The sequence below is a fragment of the Gorilla gorilla genome, chromosome 2, assembly GCF_029281585.2.
Source record: "Gorilla gorilla gorilla isolate KB3781 chromosome 2, NHGRI_mGorGor1-v2.1_pri, whole genome shotgun sequence".
NCBI lineage: Eukaryota > Metazoa > Chordata > Mammalia > Primates > Hominidae > Gorilla > Gorilla gorilla.
The window spans coordinates 184,187,960-184,206,804 of record NC_086017.1 but is presented as its reverse complement, the minus strand read 5'-3'; the positions used below and the strand labels follow the sequence as shown (position 1 = coordinate 184,206,804).

The 18,845-nt window shown below is 37.8% G+C and overlaps 1 protein-coding gene across 1 annotated transcript in view; it reads left to right on the top strand.

The window, feature by feature from the left end:
- Positions 1-18,845, top strand: part of SPATA16 (spermatogenesis associated 16) — a 251,553-nt gene that overhangs the window by 21,201 nt on the left and 211,507 nt on the right. Inside the window, exon 2 of the mRNA XM_004038022.5 lies at positions 2,316-2,945. Within this exon, the coding sequence (XP_004038070.4) occupies positions 2,334-2,945 (612 nt within the window). The 5' untranslated portion in view covers positions 2,316-2,333. The remainder of the gene's footprint in view (positions 1-2,315; positions 2,946-18,845) is intronic.

Below are 18,845 nucleotides of genomic sequence, written 5' to 3'. Positions count from 1 at the left end.
CTTTTTTTTTTTTTTTTTTTTTTTGAGATGGAGTTTCGCTCTTGTTGCCTAGGCTGGAGTGCAATGACACGATCTTGGCGCACTGCAACCTCTGCCTCCCGGGTTCAAGTGATTCTCCTGCCTCAGCCTCCAGAGTAATTGGGACTACAGGCATGCGCCACCACATCCGGCTAATTTTGTACTTTTAGTAGAGATAGGGTTTCACCATGTTGGTCAGGCTGGTTTTGAACTCTTGACCTCAGATGATCCACCTGCCTTGGCCTCCCAAAGGCCAAGCCATCGCGCCTGGCCAGCAACATTTCTAAGAGAGGAAAAGGAAACAGGGTCTTGCCCAAAGTGGAGCTGTTGCTGGGGCCTGTGATTCACAGTTCTGCTGATCTTCAATACTAAACATAACACAGGCTGGTTAAAATTTCAAACTTAAATGTTTTATCCTATAGAAACACAACCCTACTGTGTCATTATAAATCATTGGGAAAATATTCTAGGATTTAGCTTTTACAAATTAATATACAAGATAGCTATTATTAGAATTATTGGAATTCAATCATTCATATGAGATAACAAAGACCATCACAGTAGATCCTTTGGTATGTCCATGTATGACCTTAAACCTTTTCTGACAACATATGTGTCCAATGGTACAAAGGGGGAAAGTACTTCAAAGGTTAGAGCCATAGGAACAGTTATGGTTCTCCCTTTACTTAAAAATCTAATGGGTCACAGTTTAGGATGCTTTTTGTTTGTTTATTTGTTTGCTTTAAGTTCTTGGATACATGTGCAGAACGTGCAGGTTTGTTACATAGGTATGCATGTGCCATGGTGGTTTCCTGCAGCTATCAACCCGTCATCTAGGTTTTAAGCCCTGCATGCATTAAGTATTTGTCCTAATGCTCTCCCTCCCCTTTCCCCACACCCCCCCCGACAGGCCCCAGTAGGTGATGTTCCCCTCCCTATGTTCATGTGTTCTCATTGTTCAATTCCTACTTATGAGTGAGAATATGCAGTGTTTGGTTTTAAGGGTCTTCTTCGGCAAACTACTGTCTTCCAAACAAACAAATGAAGACAATCAACAACATTAATAAGTTTTGAGAAGTGACTCACGATTTTTATCTTGAGTCGGGCACTGACCTTGAAGATAAAAGGAAGCACAAGTGTTAGCTTTTATCTCATTGTTATCTTATTATATGCAGCCCTTCTTTCTTGTTATTTTCTCCTATCTTTGTGGTCTAATCTATGTCTATTAGCTATACTAAAGAACCTCATGTTATAGAGGAAGTATCTCAGGCTAGGAGTTGGCGAGTGGCAGTCCTAGGAAGGTAATAGCAATCCGAATGGGTAGGTTTTGCTAATGACCGACCAATGTGACCTTGGAGAAGCAACTTAATCCCTCTATCCCTTAGTTGCTTTGCAAAATGTGGTCCCTGTTCCTATTTACTCCACAAAGTTGTTTCCAGAATAGAATGTGATAGGTAAAAGATAGGAATCAACCATACTAAATAATTATTATATCTTAGAACACTTGATATTTTGAAACAAATCTAGAAGCACATAGCATGCAGAATCTTGGAATCAAAAGACTGTTAGTTATATATTTTGAGCATTAATGTTTAGAAAAATACCTCATCTTTATACAGTGTACATTGTTGATACCATTACTACAAATATACTAATACAGTAGACTAAAGATAAGTCTATGGCTCACATTTCTGTAAGATTGAAGGTCATGTTCTTCTTCTTTAAAGCCTGTTGTGAACAATAGTTGTCTATGAGCTTTTTAAACTTGAGATTTTCATTAGTAATAAAAGAAACAAATTTAGGAAAGATTGTGCTCACATTTTTGGAAGCTTTTCAGAGGAAGCAGCTGTGGTTTCTTTAGACTCCCAAGTCTATTATTCAGGTGAGTAGTGTATTTTATAATGAGTTCTAGACCACCTGCCTTTCTGAGGAAATTAATATTGAGATAGATTTACTTTGGCTTTTCTTGTCTCAGTGGCTATGTATAAAATTTTCCTATTCATTGAGTTTGGATACCCCATTAACGTATTCATTCGATGTTATTCAGCCATAGAGGATCATTTTTTAAGACAATGTCTAGATGTGTTTACAACAAATTCTTATCTTGGTGAGTTTTGAGACTGACACATATACTCCTCTATTAAAATAGTCAGTAGATTATGTAAATACAGTTTTACTTACAAGGCAACAAATACTAATAATGAATGAAATAGTGTTTAAAATGACTTTGACTATAGTCTAAATCACTGGAATTCAAAATATTGCCTTAATTACTTTCCTTTTTCTCCCCTCTGCAGGAGTTTTGGGCAGGATCGATGGATGCAGGAAGCAGTAGGAGTTTGGAGAATGCAGTGAATAGGATCTATCATGATCAGCTTGTTCCAAAGATAAACACAAGCAAGAAAATGTCCACCTTAGCGCACCCACCTAACATCCCGGAAATGTCACAAGAGATTAAGAAAAACTGTGGAGGTAAACAGGTAGAAATCACACTTGAAGGAATAAAAATGACAAAGAGCATCAAAGAAAAACAAAGCAATGATTTAGAGAGAGCAGCCTTTAAACGGAAGGCAGAAGGTGAAGAAAAGCCAACTAGAAAGAAAGAGGCAAAGATAACGGAACTTGACAATCAGTTAATCACCATGCCTCTGCCTCACATCCCCTTAAAGAACATAATGGATGTGGAAATGAAGTTGGTCTACATTGATGAAGTGGGTGTTCGCTATGAGTTTATAGAGTCCTTCATGTCTACTGGGAGTCAGCCAACATGCCAAGCTGCTGGAATAGTAGACCCTTTGAGTGTACATAATTTCAGCTTTCTGCCTCAGATTGACAAATGGCTTCAGGTAGCCTTAAAGGATGCCAGCTCTTGCTATAGACAAAAGAAATACGCCTTGGCAGCAGGACAGTTCAGAACAGCACTTGAGGTATGGGATTAAAGAAAATATAGATTGGTGACAGGAAGCTATGAAATGGAAAGTTGCAATTACATTGAGGGGTTCTGGCCATACTGTAATAAGCAGTGATCACGAGGTGAGGATATGTAATGATATTAGGATTTTGCAGTTCCCAGTTTACATAAAGCAAATAAATAAGCTATGCCTGCAAATTAATATGCCTGTGTGCACTTGATATATAGAAATAACCCCAAAGGCATACCTCATGCTTTTTACAAACCCTGAAGTGAATGGTGATATATTTTTAAAATGCAGTTGCTTTCATCACTTAGCTGCCCACCTGTAAAAGCCGTAAAGTTTTAGTACAATGGTGGGGGGTAGAATATAGATTCTCTAGAAATAGGCAGTTAATGAGTATATGAATTGTCCACTTTTGATATGTAGTACCCTCATGATTAAACATAACCATCTTTACTTTTTAGCATGTGCTCATAATTTATACGTGATACTTATTACAAACAAAATAACACCATTTTACTTTACCATCAAACTTTATTTTTCTCCCCATTCTAGTGATCTTTATGAATAATTATCTTCCTATCTGTAAACAGGTAAGTTTGTGAATACCTTGGCATAAAAAATAGCCCATGGACTAAAATGAACTTCAGAATCACTACTAAAACACAAAATAGGTAGTAGGAAAATTATACTAGCTCATGACATACTGTACCTATAGAAGGACCAAACTGTATGCACCATTGGCCTTGCTATGTTGATGAGTGCATATTTCGTATTTTATTTTACAAAACTATCTTACAAAAAAACATTTCAATGCATACTATATATGCCTGCTGGGCACTGGAGCTATTTAAAAAGAAATGAATGAAGACATGGTTCCTTCCCTCTAAACACCTGGTGAGGAAGACAAACCAGTAAACATTTAAATAAAGATGCCATAAAGTCCTGGCATGGTGACTCACACCTGTAGTCCCAGCACTTTGGGAAGCCAAGGTGAAAGGATCACTTGAGGCCAGAAATTCCGGACCAGTCTGGGTAACATAGTGAGACCCTATCTCTACAAAATGTAAAAATTAGCTAGGCATAGTGGCACACATCTATACTACTAGCTACAACAGGAGGCTGAGGTGAAAGGATCTCTTGAGCCCAAGAGGTCGAGAGTGCAGTGTGCTATAATTACACCACTGCATTCCAGGCTGGGCAACAGAGTAAGACTCTGTCTCAAAAAAAAAAAAAAAGAAAAAAAAATGCCCACAAAAGTAATTGAGCATGGGCGATGAGAGTGAGCAGGAGTCAAATGTGAGATGTTGTCGTGAAAGTGGTGCAATGTAAAGAGTAAGGTATTATTTTCATTGTTACTTGCAGGTTAAAATGACTACAGTTACAATGAATTATTAATAGATGATACCAGACAATGGTGCCCCTAAATATTTTAAAAGGTGCTATGTACAAAAACAGACCTGAGTAGATATGAAGTAATTAGGTAGCACACAAATAGATGCATCTATAAATATTTCTGTTCTCATAAAGGGTCATCTACACAAATAAGGGAAATGTGATGCACTACGTAAACTTCTAAGCTATCTAATAAGTGCTGGAAAAATCCATATTATCCACAAACCACCAAAAGAACCCTCTGTTCTTTTGAACAGTCTTTTGAGCTAAAGCTCTGCAGCCTTCGTCTAGGAAAAGAATGCTAATGAAAGACTCTACAAAGAATACCAGGCCATTCTGCCAGGGCCATCTTCAGCTGAAATTTATTTTCCTGGTGCAGGGAGGGTTAAAGGTATAATTTTATAGATAAAGAAAAATAATCATTTTGGCAAGAAAAAAGAAAGGCATCTTTTCTTAGCTACTGTAAAAGCTTCAAATTAAGTTTAGGTAAAAGCAAAAGACATCTGCGTTAAATGAAAGAAAATACCCAGTTTTCCATAAAACCCAGTGTTCAAAATTATAAAATTTGAATCAGGTTTTGTTAAACCTAAAATATAATTGTACTGCATAATGCTTGTGTTTCTCTCTCTCTCCTTCCCTGCTACCTCTTTTTTTTCTCTCTCCTGCTCTCCTTCTCTCTCCCAGGGTTTTAAGGAAAGTTTTGGATGCTGACACTAATTACTGATAATTAACAAAAATAATTATTTTGAAACCAAAACTTAGCTTAGACATCTGGCCTAGCTTTTGTCTAATTATCTAGGGAGTTAACTTTGAAATCTTAGCTAGAATGTCTCAAAAAAACAAAGCTACTGGGAATAGAAAAGATTTGTAGCCTTTTCAGCCTTTCTTTTCTTTTCCCGAATTTAACTTCTAAATTTAACTTTATTAATACTGAGTGCTCTCACATATCATTTAAAGCATCTCTCCCTTTTCCTTAAGTCCTAACATGGCTTTGAATAAGATAGGATGGACGACAGAAGCCAAGGCACAATGATAATGATCACACTTGATAGACACAGCAGCAAGTATTTGAGTGTGGATACATTAGGGTTAGGTTTGGCTGCAAAATAAGTGTCTGAAGGAAGGTAGAAGTTTATTTCTCTCATACATAAATGTTGGTAGTCAAGGGCTGATATGGTATGATGGTCAGGGTGCCAGGTTATATCTCCTTTCCTAAGAAGTGGCCTTGACTTCATGATCCAAAATAATCATTCCTGCTGGTGTCATCAAATACACATTCTATCCAGCCAAAAATGAGAAAAAGGAAAAAGAGAGGCACACAGTGTCTCCACGAGCACACCATTTTCATTTTTTTCCCATTAATCAAAATTTAATCATGTGGCCACACATACCTGCAAGGGAGGCTGAGAAATATGGTCTTTATTCCAGATGGCTCTAACATTCTGAAGTTCTGTTACTGAGAAAGAAGGAGAAAATAGGTAAAGGATAAGTAGCATCTCTCCCATAGAAGGCTTGCTATGAGGGAAGTGTTATGAGACTCTTTTTTTTTTTTTTTTTTGAGATGGAGTCTTGCTCTGTTGCCCAGGCTGGAGTGCAGTGGTGCAATCTCAGCTCACTGCAACCTCTGCCTCCCAGGTTCAAGTGATTCTCCTGCCTCAGCCTCCCGAGCAGCTGGGATTACAGGCACCTGCCACCACGCCCGGCTAAGTTTTGTATTTTTAGTAGAGACAGGGTTTCACCGTATTGACCAGGCTGGTCTTGAACTCCTGACATCAGGTGATCCACCCGCCTCGGCCTCCCAAAGTGCTGGGATTACAGGCATGAGCCACTGCGCCCAGCAGAGGCATTTAGAATGGTTGCCAAATATGTGGTACAAAGTCAGCTGTAAGAGTGTGTAGAGGACTGGTTGTGGTTAAAAGTGAGACCACAAAAAAGAAACAGAAAAGTAAGAACTGAGCAAAGGCCCTGGAGGTATTTAAATATTTATTAAGTGACATAACAACTTCCAATGCATCTAATAAACCCATTAGGAATGTTTTGTTTATGTGTTAGTTTCCTTTGTGTTCTTGACAAAGTACTAACTCCTTTTATTTTCATAACATAGTCACTAGATAGGTAAATTTATGATAACATTTTATAATGATTAAGGTCAAATCATTGCATATGATTTGACAACAGTTTAACTGTTGTCAAATGATTCAGAAGACAACAGTTTAACTTCCAAAAACCTGTCAACTTTAGCCTTTTAGGATTTTGTAACATAGCAGGCATTTGTGTAAACATGCTTAATGAAATAACTTATTTTTGCATGCTTTCTTTTTACTGTATAAAGGTGAACCAGTTATGTGGGTAAAATTGGTCCTTAGCTCTATGACCACTTCATCAATCTTTCTCAAGTTTTATTAAAAACAGTCATCGTATGCTCTTATGTTTGTATTCACACCAGAAGCTAAACCAATAAGGGCAAAAGGTGTAAGCTGAAGATAAAAACACAAATTCATATTATTTTATATTGTCATGCCTAGATACTATTCCCTGCAATTTTTAAAAGACAACTATACAAATTTCCCCACTATAAAAACAGTAGTGATTCTATTTTAAAAAATATGACTGCCTCAAATAGTTGTATTTGCATATTAGGCGATACATACTACTATGTAATAAATTGCTTGGCTGTCAACAAAAAGTAGGAAAAGATTAATAAATTAGGAATACATAAAGGACAGAAGATGCAGTAATCATATTTTTTGTCACTTATTGGAACGACACTCAAAGAAATTATCAAAGGTTTTTCTAACTTCATAGCATGCAACTTAAACAACACCACCATTTCAATCTTAATCATAGGATCCTAATAATTAAGAGGCTTCCACCTTCTGAATTAGAACAAATCTATATGTAACCTTTAAGATACACATCTTCAAACAATCCCATTAAACCCATCAAAGAAGACAGAACAAGACCCATCCATTACCAACCAGAACTTTCAATTCCTCTGATTTCATCATGCAGCAGCCCCTTGAGGTGCTAATCTTTTTTTAATATCTTGGCGCTCCAGTCGCTGGTGTGTGAAGTTAAAGTAATAACTCACATTTATGGAGCTCTTTGTATGTGTCAGGTACTATATTTTACATTCTGGGATTATTTACATTCATTATTCCATTTTATTCTCACAACAAGCCAATGAGGTAGTACTGTTATTATTATTGTGTTACTAATGAGAAAACCAAGGGTGGACAGGTTAAGTAACTTGCTCAAGGGTCAAAAGCTAGAGGTGGTGGAGTCGGGATCCGGTTATCTGGTTTCAGGGCTCACCAGTGTGCCTCTGCTACTCTAAGTGTGAGTTGGTTGGAAATACAAAATTCTAGACCTTGCCAGACCTGCAGAATCAGAACCTGCATTTTAACAAATTCCAGATGGTCCTTGTGCACATTGAAGTTTGAGGAGCACTACACTCTGTGATTTTGCCCTCCAATTAACACTTTGAAGTTTGGTCCCTACATTTTATAATTTAAAATGTTGTATGTCCAACATTGATTTTATAGGAAAGAATTTCGTCTTAAGCAGGTGTTTCTATAACAATAGTTCAGAATTTTTGCATTTCAAGGATCCATAAAAAAATGTTTTAAGTGTGTGTAGGGGGAGAGTGGGTTGGCATTGCATTTGTATTGTACAAGAACATTACAAAAATTACCATCTATTACCACCATTGAATCATAAAATATGGAGCAGTTTTACCCATAAAAGTTAGAAGGAAAGATAAAAAGAAACAGAAAGGTCATACTCTCAAAATGAAGGATATTTTAAAAATAGTTATATTTCAATTTTATGAAAAGCTATGTTGTCTTTATTTTTTATTTTCCCTTGGATCGGTAAAACATTGGTCTGAGAACCAGCTTTTGGGAATCACTGTTCTAGAACACATTCTTTATGGTAAATGTTAGGTATCCAACATGATTGAACCCACACCAGGACCTTCTTATGAGATTACTTCCAAGATAATGGAATTTGGTATAAGACAGGTCCATTTTGGAGCCCATTCAAGGGGGTTTATTTAATGAAGTAGAAAAGATATCTCATTATAGGGCAGCCTCACCTATAATTGCTCTGCTGAGAATAACTCTGTAGCAACTCTCTAGAGCACAAAAATGTGGATATCTCAGAAAGCTTAATTTAAATAAATTCTAGCACAGGTATTTCTTTGGTCCCACATAATCAGAAATTTGGGGGTTCACCAAATTCTCTGAGTGCCTGAGCTGTCTCATTGCAATATGTGGATTTGCATATGAATCCAGTATGCATTTCTTAAACTACTGCTGGGTTCCAGGCATTTTGTTATTGTTGTTGTTTTTTGATTTGAGATGGAGTCTCGCTCTGTCACCCAGGCTGGAGTGCAGTGGTACGATCTTGGCTCACTGTAAGCTCTGCCTCCTGGGTTCAAGTGATTCTCCTGCCTCAGCCTCCTGAGTAGCTGGGATTACAGGCGCATGCCACCACACCTGGCTAATTTTTGTATTTTTAGTAGAGACAGGGTTTCACGTTCCAGGCACTTTTACTCATACAATCATTGCAATAACCCTCTCTAAGATGGATATTATCACCCCATTTTGCAGAAAAACTGATGCTCTAAAAAAATTAAATAACTTACTTAAAGTGTCATGGCTAGTCTGTGGCAGGGCTGAGATGGAATTCAGGTCCCCTGATTTCACATCTGGACTTCTTTACACTCCTGCTTTTCATCTGTAACGTGCATAAAAATTCTATAGTAATCTTGTTTAAAATGCAGATTCAGATGCATTATGTTTGTAGCGGGACACCAGATGCCTCATTTCAAATAAGTTCCCAAATGATGTTCATAATGCTGGTCCAGGGACAACTCTGAGAAGGATTTATACCAAACCACTAGTAGGTTCTCAAGTGACTGCCATTGCCCCTCTAGTAAATTAGCAGTAAGCAGTAGCTCACGTAGTCCTAAGTGGCTGCAGGGCTCCAGAGCTGTGATGGACAGGGCACTGAATTTGGAGTCAGATTATCTGTGTTTGATGCTGCGCTGATGCTATGTGAGTTTGAGCAACTTTCTTAGCCGCTTAGAATGCCATTAAGTAGAAATGATAGATAATAAGGTGCTTTCACATAGAATATCAAGAATTGTTTATTGAAAAACATAATGAAATCTAAATTCATGTACAAGTTGTCACTGTACTTCTCAAGTACCTCATTTCCCAGTATGGTATGTGTTTAATTTAAAGCTTAACATTCCAAAGGATTTTGCCCAACTATGTGTTTACCAACATTGTTTAACATCCATAGCCCAAACTCTTTGATTAACATTAACAATTTCTAGTCTTCTTTTAATTATATTTAAAATTTAACCAAAGCAAGGGACAAAGTAATGCATCATGTTCTACTTTATTTTCCCTTGAGAAGCAGTGATCTAAACCAAACACTATTTTGAACTACTAACTGCCTCTCGCACAAATATAAGCCTTCACTTAAATGCACAAATTGTCATTCTAGAGATAGCCCATTGTTTCTTAGTTGTCAAGTAAAAACTGACTGTGAACTCTTCATGTTCAAGATTAGACATTTCAGATTTTAACTTGATTGTTGTTGTCGTTGTTCCATACAGGGACACCATAACTAATAAGTATTTAATGATTTAAAAAAATTTGGAAAATGCTAGCAAACATACAGGAAAATACGAAATGAATTTCCCTTTTAACCCCCAAAAATAAGATAAAAGTATTATTACATACATTTGTATAATCAATGTGTTTAATTATACCTTATAATAATTAAACACTGATTAAATAATACAAATCTCTAGAAAATTAAAATTTGCCATTATAAGAAAAAAAGTGTGTTAATACCACTAGCATTTACCAGCTATTTTAACCTGGCATAATGCTAGATGCTGGAAATACAAATATAAATAAAATGCAGTTTCTGCCTTCAAGGATCCAAAGTGTAGAGACAAGGAATTGGGTCTTGCTTGCCTGAATTCCAAGACTTCATTTACATTTTAGGGTAATGTATTTTTATTTTTTGTTTAGTGTGTTATTGCTTATATTTTAAAAGATTTTTTTTCTGAAATGTGATCTTTAAGTTGACGTTTAGAAAGATATCCAACATATTTTAGTGTAATTTATTTACCTTCAATGGTTATCATCCTAACCCCGATGGAATAAAAAACAAATTAGAAGATTTAAGATACATAGACGAGAGTTGATTATTGATTAAAGGAACAAAATATTTTTCAGGCTTAGTATTATTAAAAAGGGATGAGAAATAGGAGATATATCTGAGGCAATTACTCAATTTGATGGGCCACTCTTCCTTACTATTGAGGCTTTTTATCCACATGGTCCTGGCTGTGCTGCACACCCACCGTCTGACTCATCTGACTCATGCTAAGTCTCCCTCCCTTTCCCACACAAAAGCAGCCATTGACACAGCAGGGGAAGAGCCACAGTTCCTATTTGTATGCAGCCCCCATAACATGGGAGAAGTTGTGAAGAGGGATTTGGAGAGAATCAAAAGGACAGGAAGAGTGGAAGAGGGGGCCAAATGAGGGTCGGGAGGTAGGCATTGACCATCTCGGGGAACACAGAGTTTTCCCATTACTTAGATGGTAGTAGAGTATGGAAGAGGGGTTTAGGAGGAGAATTTTCAATAAATAAGCCTACACTATAATTTGTATCACTTTACAAATGAAAAGAGAATCACATTCCATAAAAAAAGATTATGAACGTCGTAGGTTCTTAATACAGTCATGCGTAGCTAACAATAGAGATACATTCTGAGAAATGTGTCAGGCAATTTTGTCATTGTGCAAACACAATAGACTGCACTTACACTAGCGTAGATGGCATAGTCAACTACACACCTAGGCTATATGGTAGAGCCTACTGCTTCTAGGCTACGAAGCATGTTATTGTACTGAGTGCTGTAGGCAATTGTAACACAATAGTATTTGTGTATCTAATCATAGAAAAGATATAGTGAAAATAAGGTATGAAAAATAAAAAATGGTACACCTGTATAGGGCTGCTCCATTATAATCTGATGGGACTACTGTCATATATACAGTCTGTCATTGACCAAAACATCGTTATGCAGCATATGACTTTATAATTACAATTGCCTGGGGAGCTATTAGATATACACAGATGCCCAAACCCACTCTCAGAGAGTCCAGTACAATTATCTGGGGTCCAGGCAATGATCATTCCTGGAACATTGGTATTTTTACAATCCCAGGTTGACTATGGAGCAGCTTAACATTGAGAACCACTAGCATTGAAAATACTCATCACTTCCTTCTCTTTTAAAATCACAATAGGTTTTAACCCATATGTGACTTTTAAAAGAGAATTAATAAATATACAAAGCTATTTAAAAATATTATATAAAAATGTAAATTGTCATGAAAATTTACTCTGAAAATTTATACTGAAAATAATCTCATATTCATTTAAAAAACAAATTAACTTACTTAATGACTACTTTTCTATTAATACTAAAAAATAGATTGACACTGAACTTGGGCCAGTGGTTAGATAGTGTGTGTCTCTGAAACTTTAAATTCATCCCACAAGTGAAAACTTCACTGAAAAAAATGAACAATTAATCCATAGGAAGCTGAGGAAGATCTTTTTCATCAGTGGGATTATTTCCATAGTTTACAGGTGGTCATTATGTGTTTGATTCAAATGACAGTAAATGTTAATGAAATTTTTAAATATAGTTAATTCTGTCATTCTTCTGAATCAATACCTAACCAATTGTCATGAAGTCTTACACAACCCTAAATTGTAATCAATTTGAAGACTGTTTGGGGACGACATCCAGAAAAATTTAAGTCAGATGATTCTGACTTAAGTATTGGATCATGTTGCAAAACATTTCTTCCACCATCCAACTTTCCAAATGTGTGTAAGTCTACTGAAACCAAATAGACTTAAAAACAGCAATTCCGTCTCTTTCCTCTGTTACGCACCCCATTCCAGCCTTCCTACACATACAACTTCATAGTTAAACAGACTCTGAAATAGTGAGTAGATGAGATCCACTTTAATGTGTTCACAAAAATGTAATGCAGAGTGAAGTTGCATTTGCTTTTTCAATTCAGGTTATCTAGAAAAATATTAAAGGAAAATTTAGTTTCAACTTCCACCAAATTATGTAACTCTTCTTTTGCCTCATTTGACATTCACTAAAATAGAGAAGACTTTGTTTCTGCCTAAGAGATGATTCTGTTTCTATCAGAGAATAGGATGTAGCTACTTAGGGAGTAAAAAAAAAAAAAAATAGAGAGAGAGAGATTTTCATCACACTCAGTGTGGTTCCCTTGTTTTGTAGGAATTGTTATGAATACCTAGAACACTGGATTCATATATACTTGAATGCCACTACTAAAATATATTACATATCTATAAATAAATATCTTCTAGACTGTTGTTTGGGTGGATGATGATGATGGTGATGATATTCACCTATGAATAATTGATCATTGATTTTACAGAGCAAATTATACCAAGAAATCAACCACAGTTTATTAAGTCACTACAATGTCACTGTAAGAGTGACATTGGGGTAAGAGGATGTGATATGACAGGGCTTTGGTTTTCAAGGAATTTGAGTCAGGTTTTAGAAAGAAGTCTTATAATGGTAAGACAATTAGAAATCTATTAAGTGTTCAGTGATGGGCAATGGCTGTACAGAACAAAGGCTTAGCATGAGAAAGTTCAGTGGAGTCTATGATATACACAATATGAACACAAACTGTGTGGCAGGCACTTTATCTATATTAACCTATCTAATTCTCACAACCAACCAGTGGATTGGAAACTCTTATTATCCTTATTAAAGATACATAGATTAAAATATATGAAGTACCAATGGAAAAGATAGGATTTTGGAGTGAACCTCGAAACATAAATAGCGAAATGGAAAAGTAGGGAGGGAGAGGGGAAGGAAGATGAGTATGATGTGTGAAACATTACTAGAAGGATGGTGAACTTGATGAAAGAAGGATAAAACAGAAGGGCAGCAAAGTGATGAGCAAGCCAGAGAAAGACATTATCATAAAATAAGGGTGGATAGATAGAGTGAGATTCTGGAGGATCTAAATCAGGAAGAGGACATTGGAATTGGTGTTGAAGGCAATAGGTGAGTTCTTGGGCAGGAAAGTTATGACAAATGGATCCACTGGGAATCAGCAAAGGACATAAAAATATTTATTGAGTAGTTACTACATTAGCAACATTGTGCTGGTTACTGCAGGAGCTACAGGGAAGCATCGGATTTCAACCCCACAATCATAGCTCCTTATTTATTCTTTAGTTACATCTAAAATATAGTAGACATTTTATTTGCCATAATCCACGTGTTGATTTTAGGGGAAAACAGCTAGAGGGGTAAAGGTATGAGAGAATATAAAGAGAAAACACCAAGGTAAAATAGGAAGGAATTGGGTGTTGCTATGGTAGTAAATGCAGGGAAGAACAAATAGGGAGAAATAAAGCTGAAAAAGCTGGCAGGTTGTCAGGGGCCATGCATGCCTTCTGAGATTTTATGCAGCAGGCAACAAAACGCCTTCAGAAAGGATCAACATGGGGAATGATGAAGTCTAATTTTTAATTTTGCTTTATCACTCCAGTGTATATATAGAGAAAATATAGTATTCAGTCTCTGTGTTATTACCCATTGCTGGGTTGTAAAATCAATTTAATGGATTGCAATCCGCATTATGTTTAATTGAAATCATAGAAAGGAATGGAATAGAATAAAAATTCAATACAATAAAAAAATCAGAGTTCATTGAACATTGGAAGGTAAGTTTTACTTTGTAAAAACTTTGTTACATATCCAGATATATCTTTATCTATCTAGAAATAGAAATATAAACACAGAGGAAAAGAGAGAGAGAAAGGAAAGAAGTAAGGAAGGAAGGAAGGAAGGAAGGGAGGAAGGGAGAGAGGGAGGGATGAAGACAGGGAGGGAGGGAGGAAAAGAGGGAGGGAGGGAGGAAAATTTGCAGAGTTAGTGAATGCAACTTTGGATATATTGCATGTGAAGGCTGCTGGCAAGCCCAGTTGGAGGAGCACATTTGTTAGCTGGAAACGTGCCGGAAGCACAGGGGAAAGTTCATGACCAAAGACAGACATTGAAGGGTCATCAGTACCTGAAGCCACCTGAACTGTAAAAGGAAAATAAGGATGAGGAAAGAATTTTGGAGAAGTGTGAATAATTCAGAAAGGACTATCTCTGAGATTAAGAAATTAATTGAGAGAAAACTGTAATACGTTACTCCTCATGGACTCAAGGTTTTGAGGAAATTGCTAGTTACAGAGTTTCTAGAAGTAGCAGTAAGAGTAAAGAATAACCTGTTTGACTGTCAAGGGTCTTTGGAGAGAACAATTTTAATGGTTATCACTGCAACCCAACCAGGAAGCCTCCTTTCTCAAGAATGGGTCTGAACACCCTCTAGTTTAACAAGCCCAGGGATGAAATAGTTTTGACCTGAAAAGTTGGGCTAACTATGTTAACTATGTGTTCAGGATGCCAACTAAAACTTAGCAAGCATAATTTTTACCGCAAAATTGTATGTATTGGCACAATTAGTCTTTGCCCTCATTATATAGTGGAGCATATGATGTAGTTTCAATGACTCATGTTAAAAGAATAGACCACCATCTGAAATTAAAAGCTGACTTTATTGTTTGTAATCCAGGGAAAACTGGTCTTGTAGGGCACAGCCTTTCTGAACAAAGCCAACTTCCAGAAGCAAAATTAAGTTTGGAAAAAGAAGTGGACAGCATGACCTATAGAATTGCTTTAAAAGGAAAATAGAAATGGGACAGTAGCCTAAGGGAAATGCAAAATGATGGGCTGATTTTCAAATTCTTTCAGAATATGAACCCTGGCCATTATTATATTGAAAGAGTCCACAGAGAGAGGGAATAAGTCAAGAAAAATATGATTGAAAGGGTGAAATCTCTAAAAATGTTTAAAAGGATGGGGGTCTGGAGACAGATGGAAAGATAAATTATATGGCTTGGATGTCCCCTCCAAATCTCATGCAGAGATGTAATCCTCTGTGCTGGAGTTGGGAACTGGTGGAAGGTGTTTGGGTCATGGCTTGGTGTTGTCCTCAAGAGAGTGATTTCTCAAGAGATCTGGTTATTTAAAAATTTGTAGCACCTCCCCCTGACTTGCTCCTGCACTCACCATGTGATGTGTCTGTTCCTGCTTCACTTTCCATCATGATTAAAAGCAACCTGAGACCTCACCAGAAGTAGATTCCAGCACCATATTTCCTGTAAATCCTGTAGAACTGTAAGCCAACTAAACCTTTTTTTCTTTATAAATTACCCAAACTTATGTATTTCTTTATGGCAATGCAAGAATGGCCTAACACAGAAACTGGTACTGAGGAGTCAGGCACTGCTATAAAGATAACTAAAATTGTGGAAGCGACTTTGGAACTGGGTAATGAGCAGAGGTTTAAAGAGTTTGGGAGGGCTCAGAAGAAGAAAGGAAGATGAGGGAAACTTTAGAACTTCTTAGAAACTGGTTAAATAATTGTAATCAAAATGTTAATAGTGATATGGACAGTGAAGTCCAGCCTGATGAAGTCTCAGATGGAAATGAGGAACTTTTTGGGAATTGGTGCAAAGGTCACCCTTGTTATGCCTTAGCAAAGAACTTGGCTGCATATCTGTGGAAGTTTGAACTTAAGAGTGATGACCTAGAGTATCTAGCAGAAGAAATTTCTAAGCAGCAAAGCATTCAAGATAAGGCCTGGCTGCTTCTAAGAGCCTGTAGTCAGATGCAGGAGCAGATAAATGACTTAAAGTTGCACTCTATATTTAGAAGGGAAGCAGAGTATAAAAGTGAAAAATTTGCAGCTTGGCCATGTGGCAGAGAAAGAAAAAGCATTGTCAGGAAAGGAATTCAAGCAGGCTGCAGAGCAACCACTTGTTAGAAAGATTTGCATGACTAAAATGTAGCTAGGTGCTGATAGCCAAGAAAATGGGGGAAAGGCCTCAAAAACTTATCAGAGATCTTTGTAGCAGCCCCTCCTATCACAGGCCTTGAGGCCCTGGAGGAAATAATGGTTTCATGTCCTAGAGCCAGTGCCCCACTGCCCTGTACAGCCTCAGGACAATTTTCCCTGCATCCAGGCCATTCCAGCTCCAGCTGCAGCTCAAAAGCCCTCAAGTACAGCTTGGGCTGCCACTCCAGAGGGTTGGAGCCATAAGCCTTGGTGGTTTTGACATGTGTTAAGCCTGTGGGTGTGCAGAGTGCAAGAGTGAAGAAAGTTTGGCAGCCTCTGCCCAGATTTCAGAGGATGTATGGAAAAGCCTGGGTGTCCAGGCAGAAGTCTGCTGCAGGGACAGAGCCCCCACAGAGATGCTCTGCTAGGGCAGTGCAGAGGGGAAATGTGGGGTTGGACCCCCCACACAGAGTTCCTACTGGGTCACTGCCTAGTGGAGCTATGGAAAGGGGGCCACCACCTTCTAGACCCCAGAACAATAGCACCGCCAGCAGCTTGTGCCTGACACATGGAAAAGCATCATGCACTCAACTGTAATCCATGAGAGCAGCCACAGGGGCTTAACCCTGCAAAGCCCCAGGAATAGAGCTTCCTAAGGCCCTGGGAGCCCACCCCTTATATTGGGATTGCCATGGTTGTGAGACATGGAGGCAAAGGAGATTATTTTAGAGCTTTAAGATTTAGTTACTTCCTTCTGGGTTTCAGACATGCATGGGGCATATAGCCCTTTTCTTCTGGCTGATTTCTCCCTTTTATTTGAGATACTTACCCAGTGTCTGTACCTCCATTGTATCTTGGGAGTAAATAACTTGTTTATATTTTACAGGCTCATATTGGAAGGAATTCATTCCCAAATGAGATTTTTGACTTTTGACTTGGGACTTGGGACTTGTGACTTAATTCTGAAATGAGTTAAGACTTTGAGGGATTATTGGCAAGACATTATTATGTTTCTTTAATGTGATAAGGACATGAGATTTGTGGGGGCAGAGGTGGAATGATACAATTTGGCTGTCTCCTCCAAATCTCATGTTGAGATGTAATCCCTAAAGTTGGAAGTGGGGCCTGGGGGGAGGTGTTTGGGTATTGGAAGTGGATCCCTCAAGGATTGGTGCTGTCCTCACAATAGTGAGTGAGTTCTCATGAGATCTCGTTGTTTAAAAGTTTGTGGCACCTTCACCTACCCGTGTTTCCCCCACCAACTGCTCTGGCTCTTGCCATGTGACATACCTGCTCCTGCTTAGCCTTCCACCATAAGTAAGAGCACCCTGAGGCCTCACCAGAAGCAGATACCAGCATCATGCTCCCTGTAAAGCCTGTAGAACCATAAGCCAATTAAACGTCTTTTCTTTATAAATTACCCACCCTCAGGTATTTCTTTATAACAATGCAAGAATGACCTAACACAATAATATTTGAACATATAAGAACCTGTACCATTGAGATAGGAAGAGTTCTTTGGGTAGAAAATAAGTTGAGAAAATTCTTAGCTTAAATGTATTTTAATTGAATTGAAAGCAAATGAGGAATTTGAGACTTGAAACCCAAGATTAGACAGACTACAGAGAGAAATTATATAGGAGGTGAGTAGGAATAAGGGGAAGGGTTCAGGACCTCTCTGAGGAAAGGGATCATGAATCTACATGAAAATAAACTGCAGTTATATGATTTTGTCTAATGTCTCTCTGAGAATCCAAAAGTTTTTATTGACTCAGACTTGAGGTTTTGATGAGAAGAATGAGAAGGGAGAACCATTAATTGTGATTAATGATGACAGGGTGGTTGCAATGGTGGATTGTGGGTCTGGGCTGGGTAGGAGAGGACAGAAGAAAGCATCCAGTGAAGAGAACACATAGTGGTTCAGGGACTAAAGATGAAAGGAAAGATGTTAGAGAATATGGGAGTAAAAGAGATGAAAGGCTTGGAGGTTTGGTCCAGGAGTAGTACTCTTGGATCTAGAGTATAGGTTTTGAGAGGTTAAGCAATTTCATGGGATTGGGTTGCAAAGCTAGAGAGGAGTTGAGGAGATAAAAATGTGAAGGGCCAGGATGTTAGAAGATCCATTCACAGCCAGATATCTGAACTCACTCAGATGATGTCAGGACAAAGAGCAAAGATGACGATAATCCAGGTGTCAAGCCTTAGTAAATGAGGGAAAATAATTGGAAGTCTGGTAGGTGACAGGGTTAGCAACAGTAGAATATATAGATGACATAGTGTTCTGTAATATTGTACTGAGGGACAGGAAAGACAAAAACCTCCATGTGATGGAGACTGTAGGGGATGTGGGCTCCTTTGAGAACCCAGCTTAAGTTGAAAACGGTGGAGAGAATATTCAAACTTTTGATTAGGGTATAGAGTAATTTGTTTACATTGCCCTGTACGTGAGAGTGAGCAGCAGTGAGAGGAGAGATTTCCAGCACAATTGGAATGAGGCTTTTGGAGTGTCTCATTCA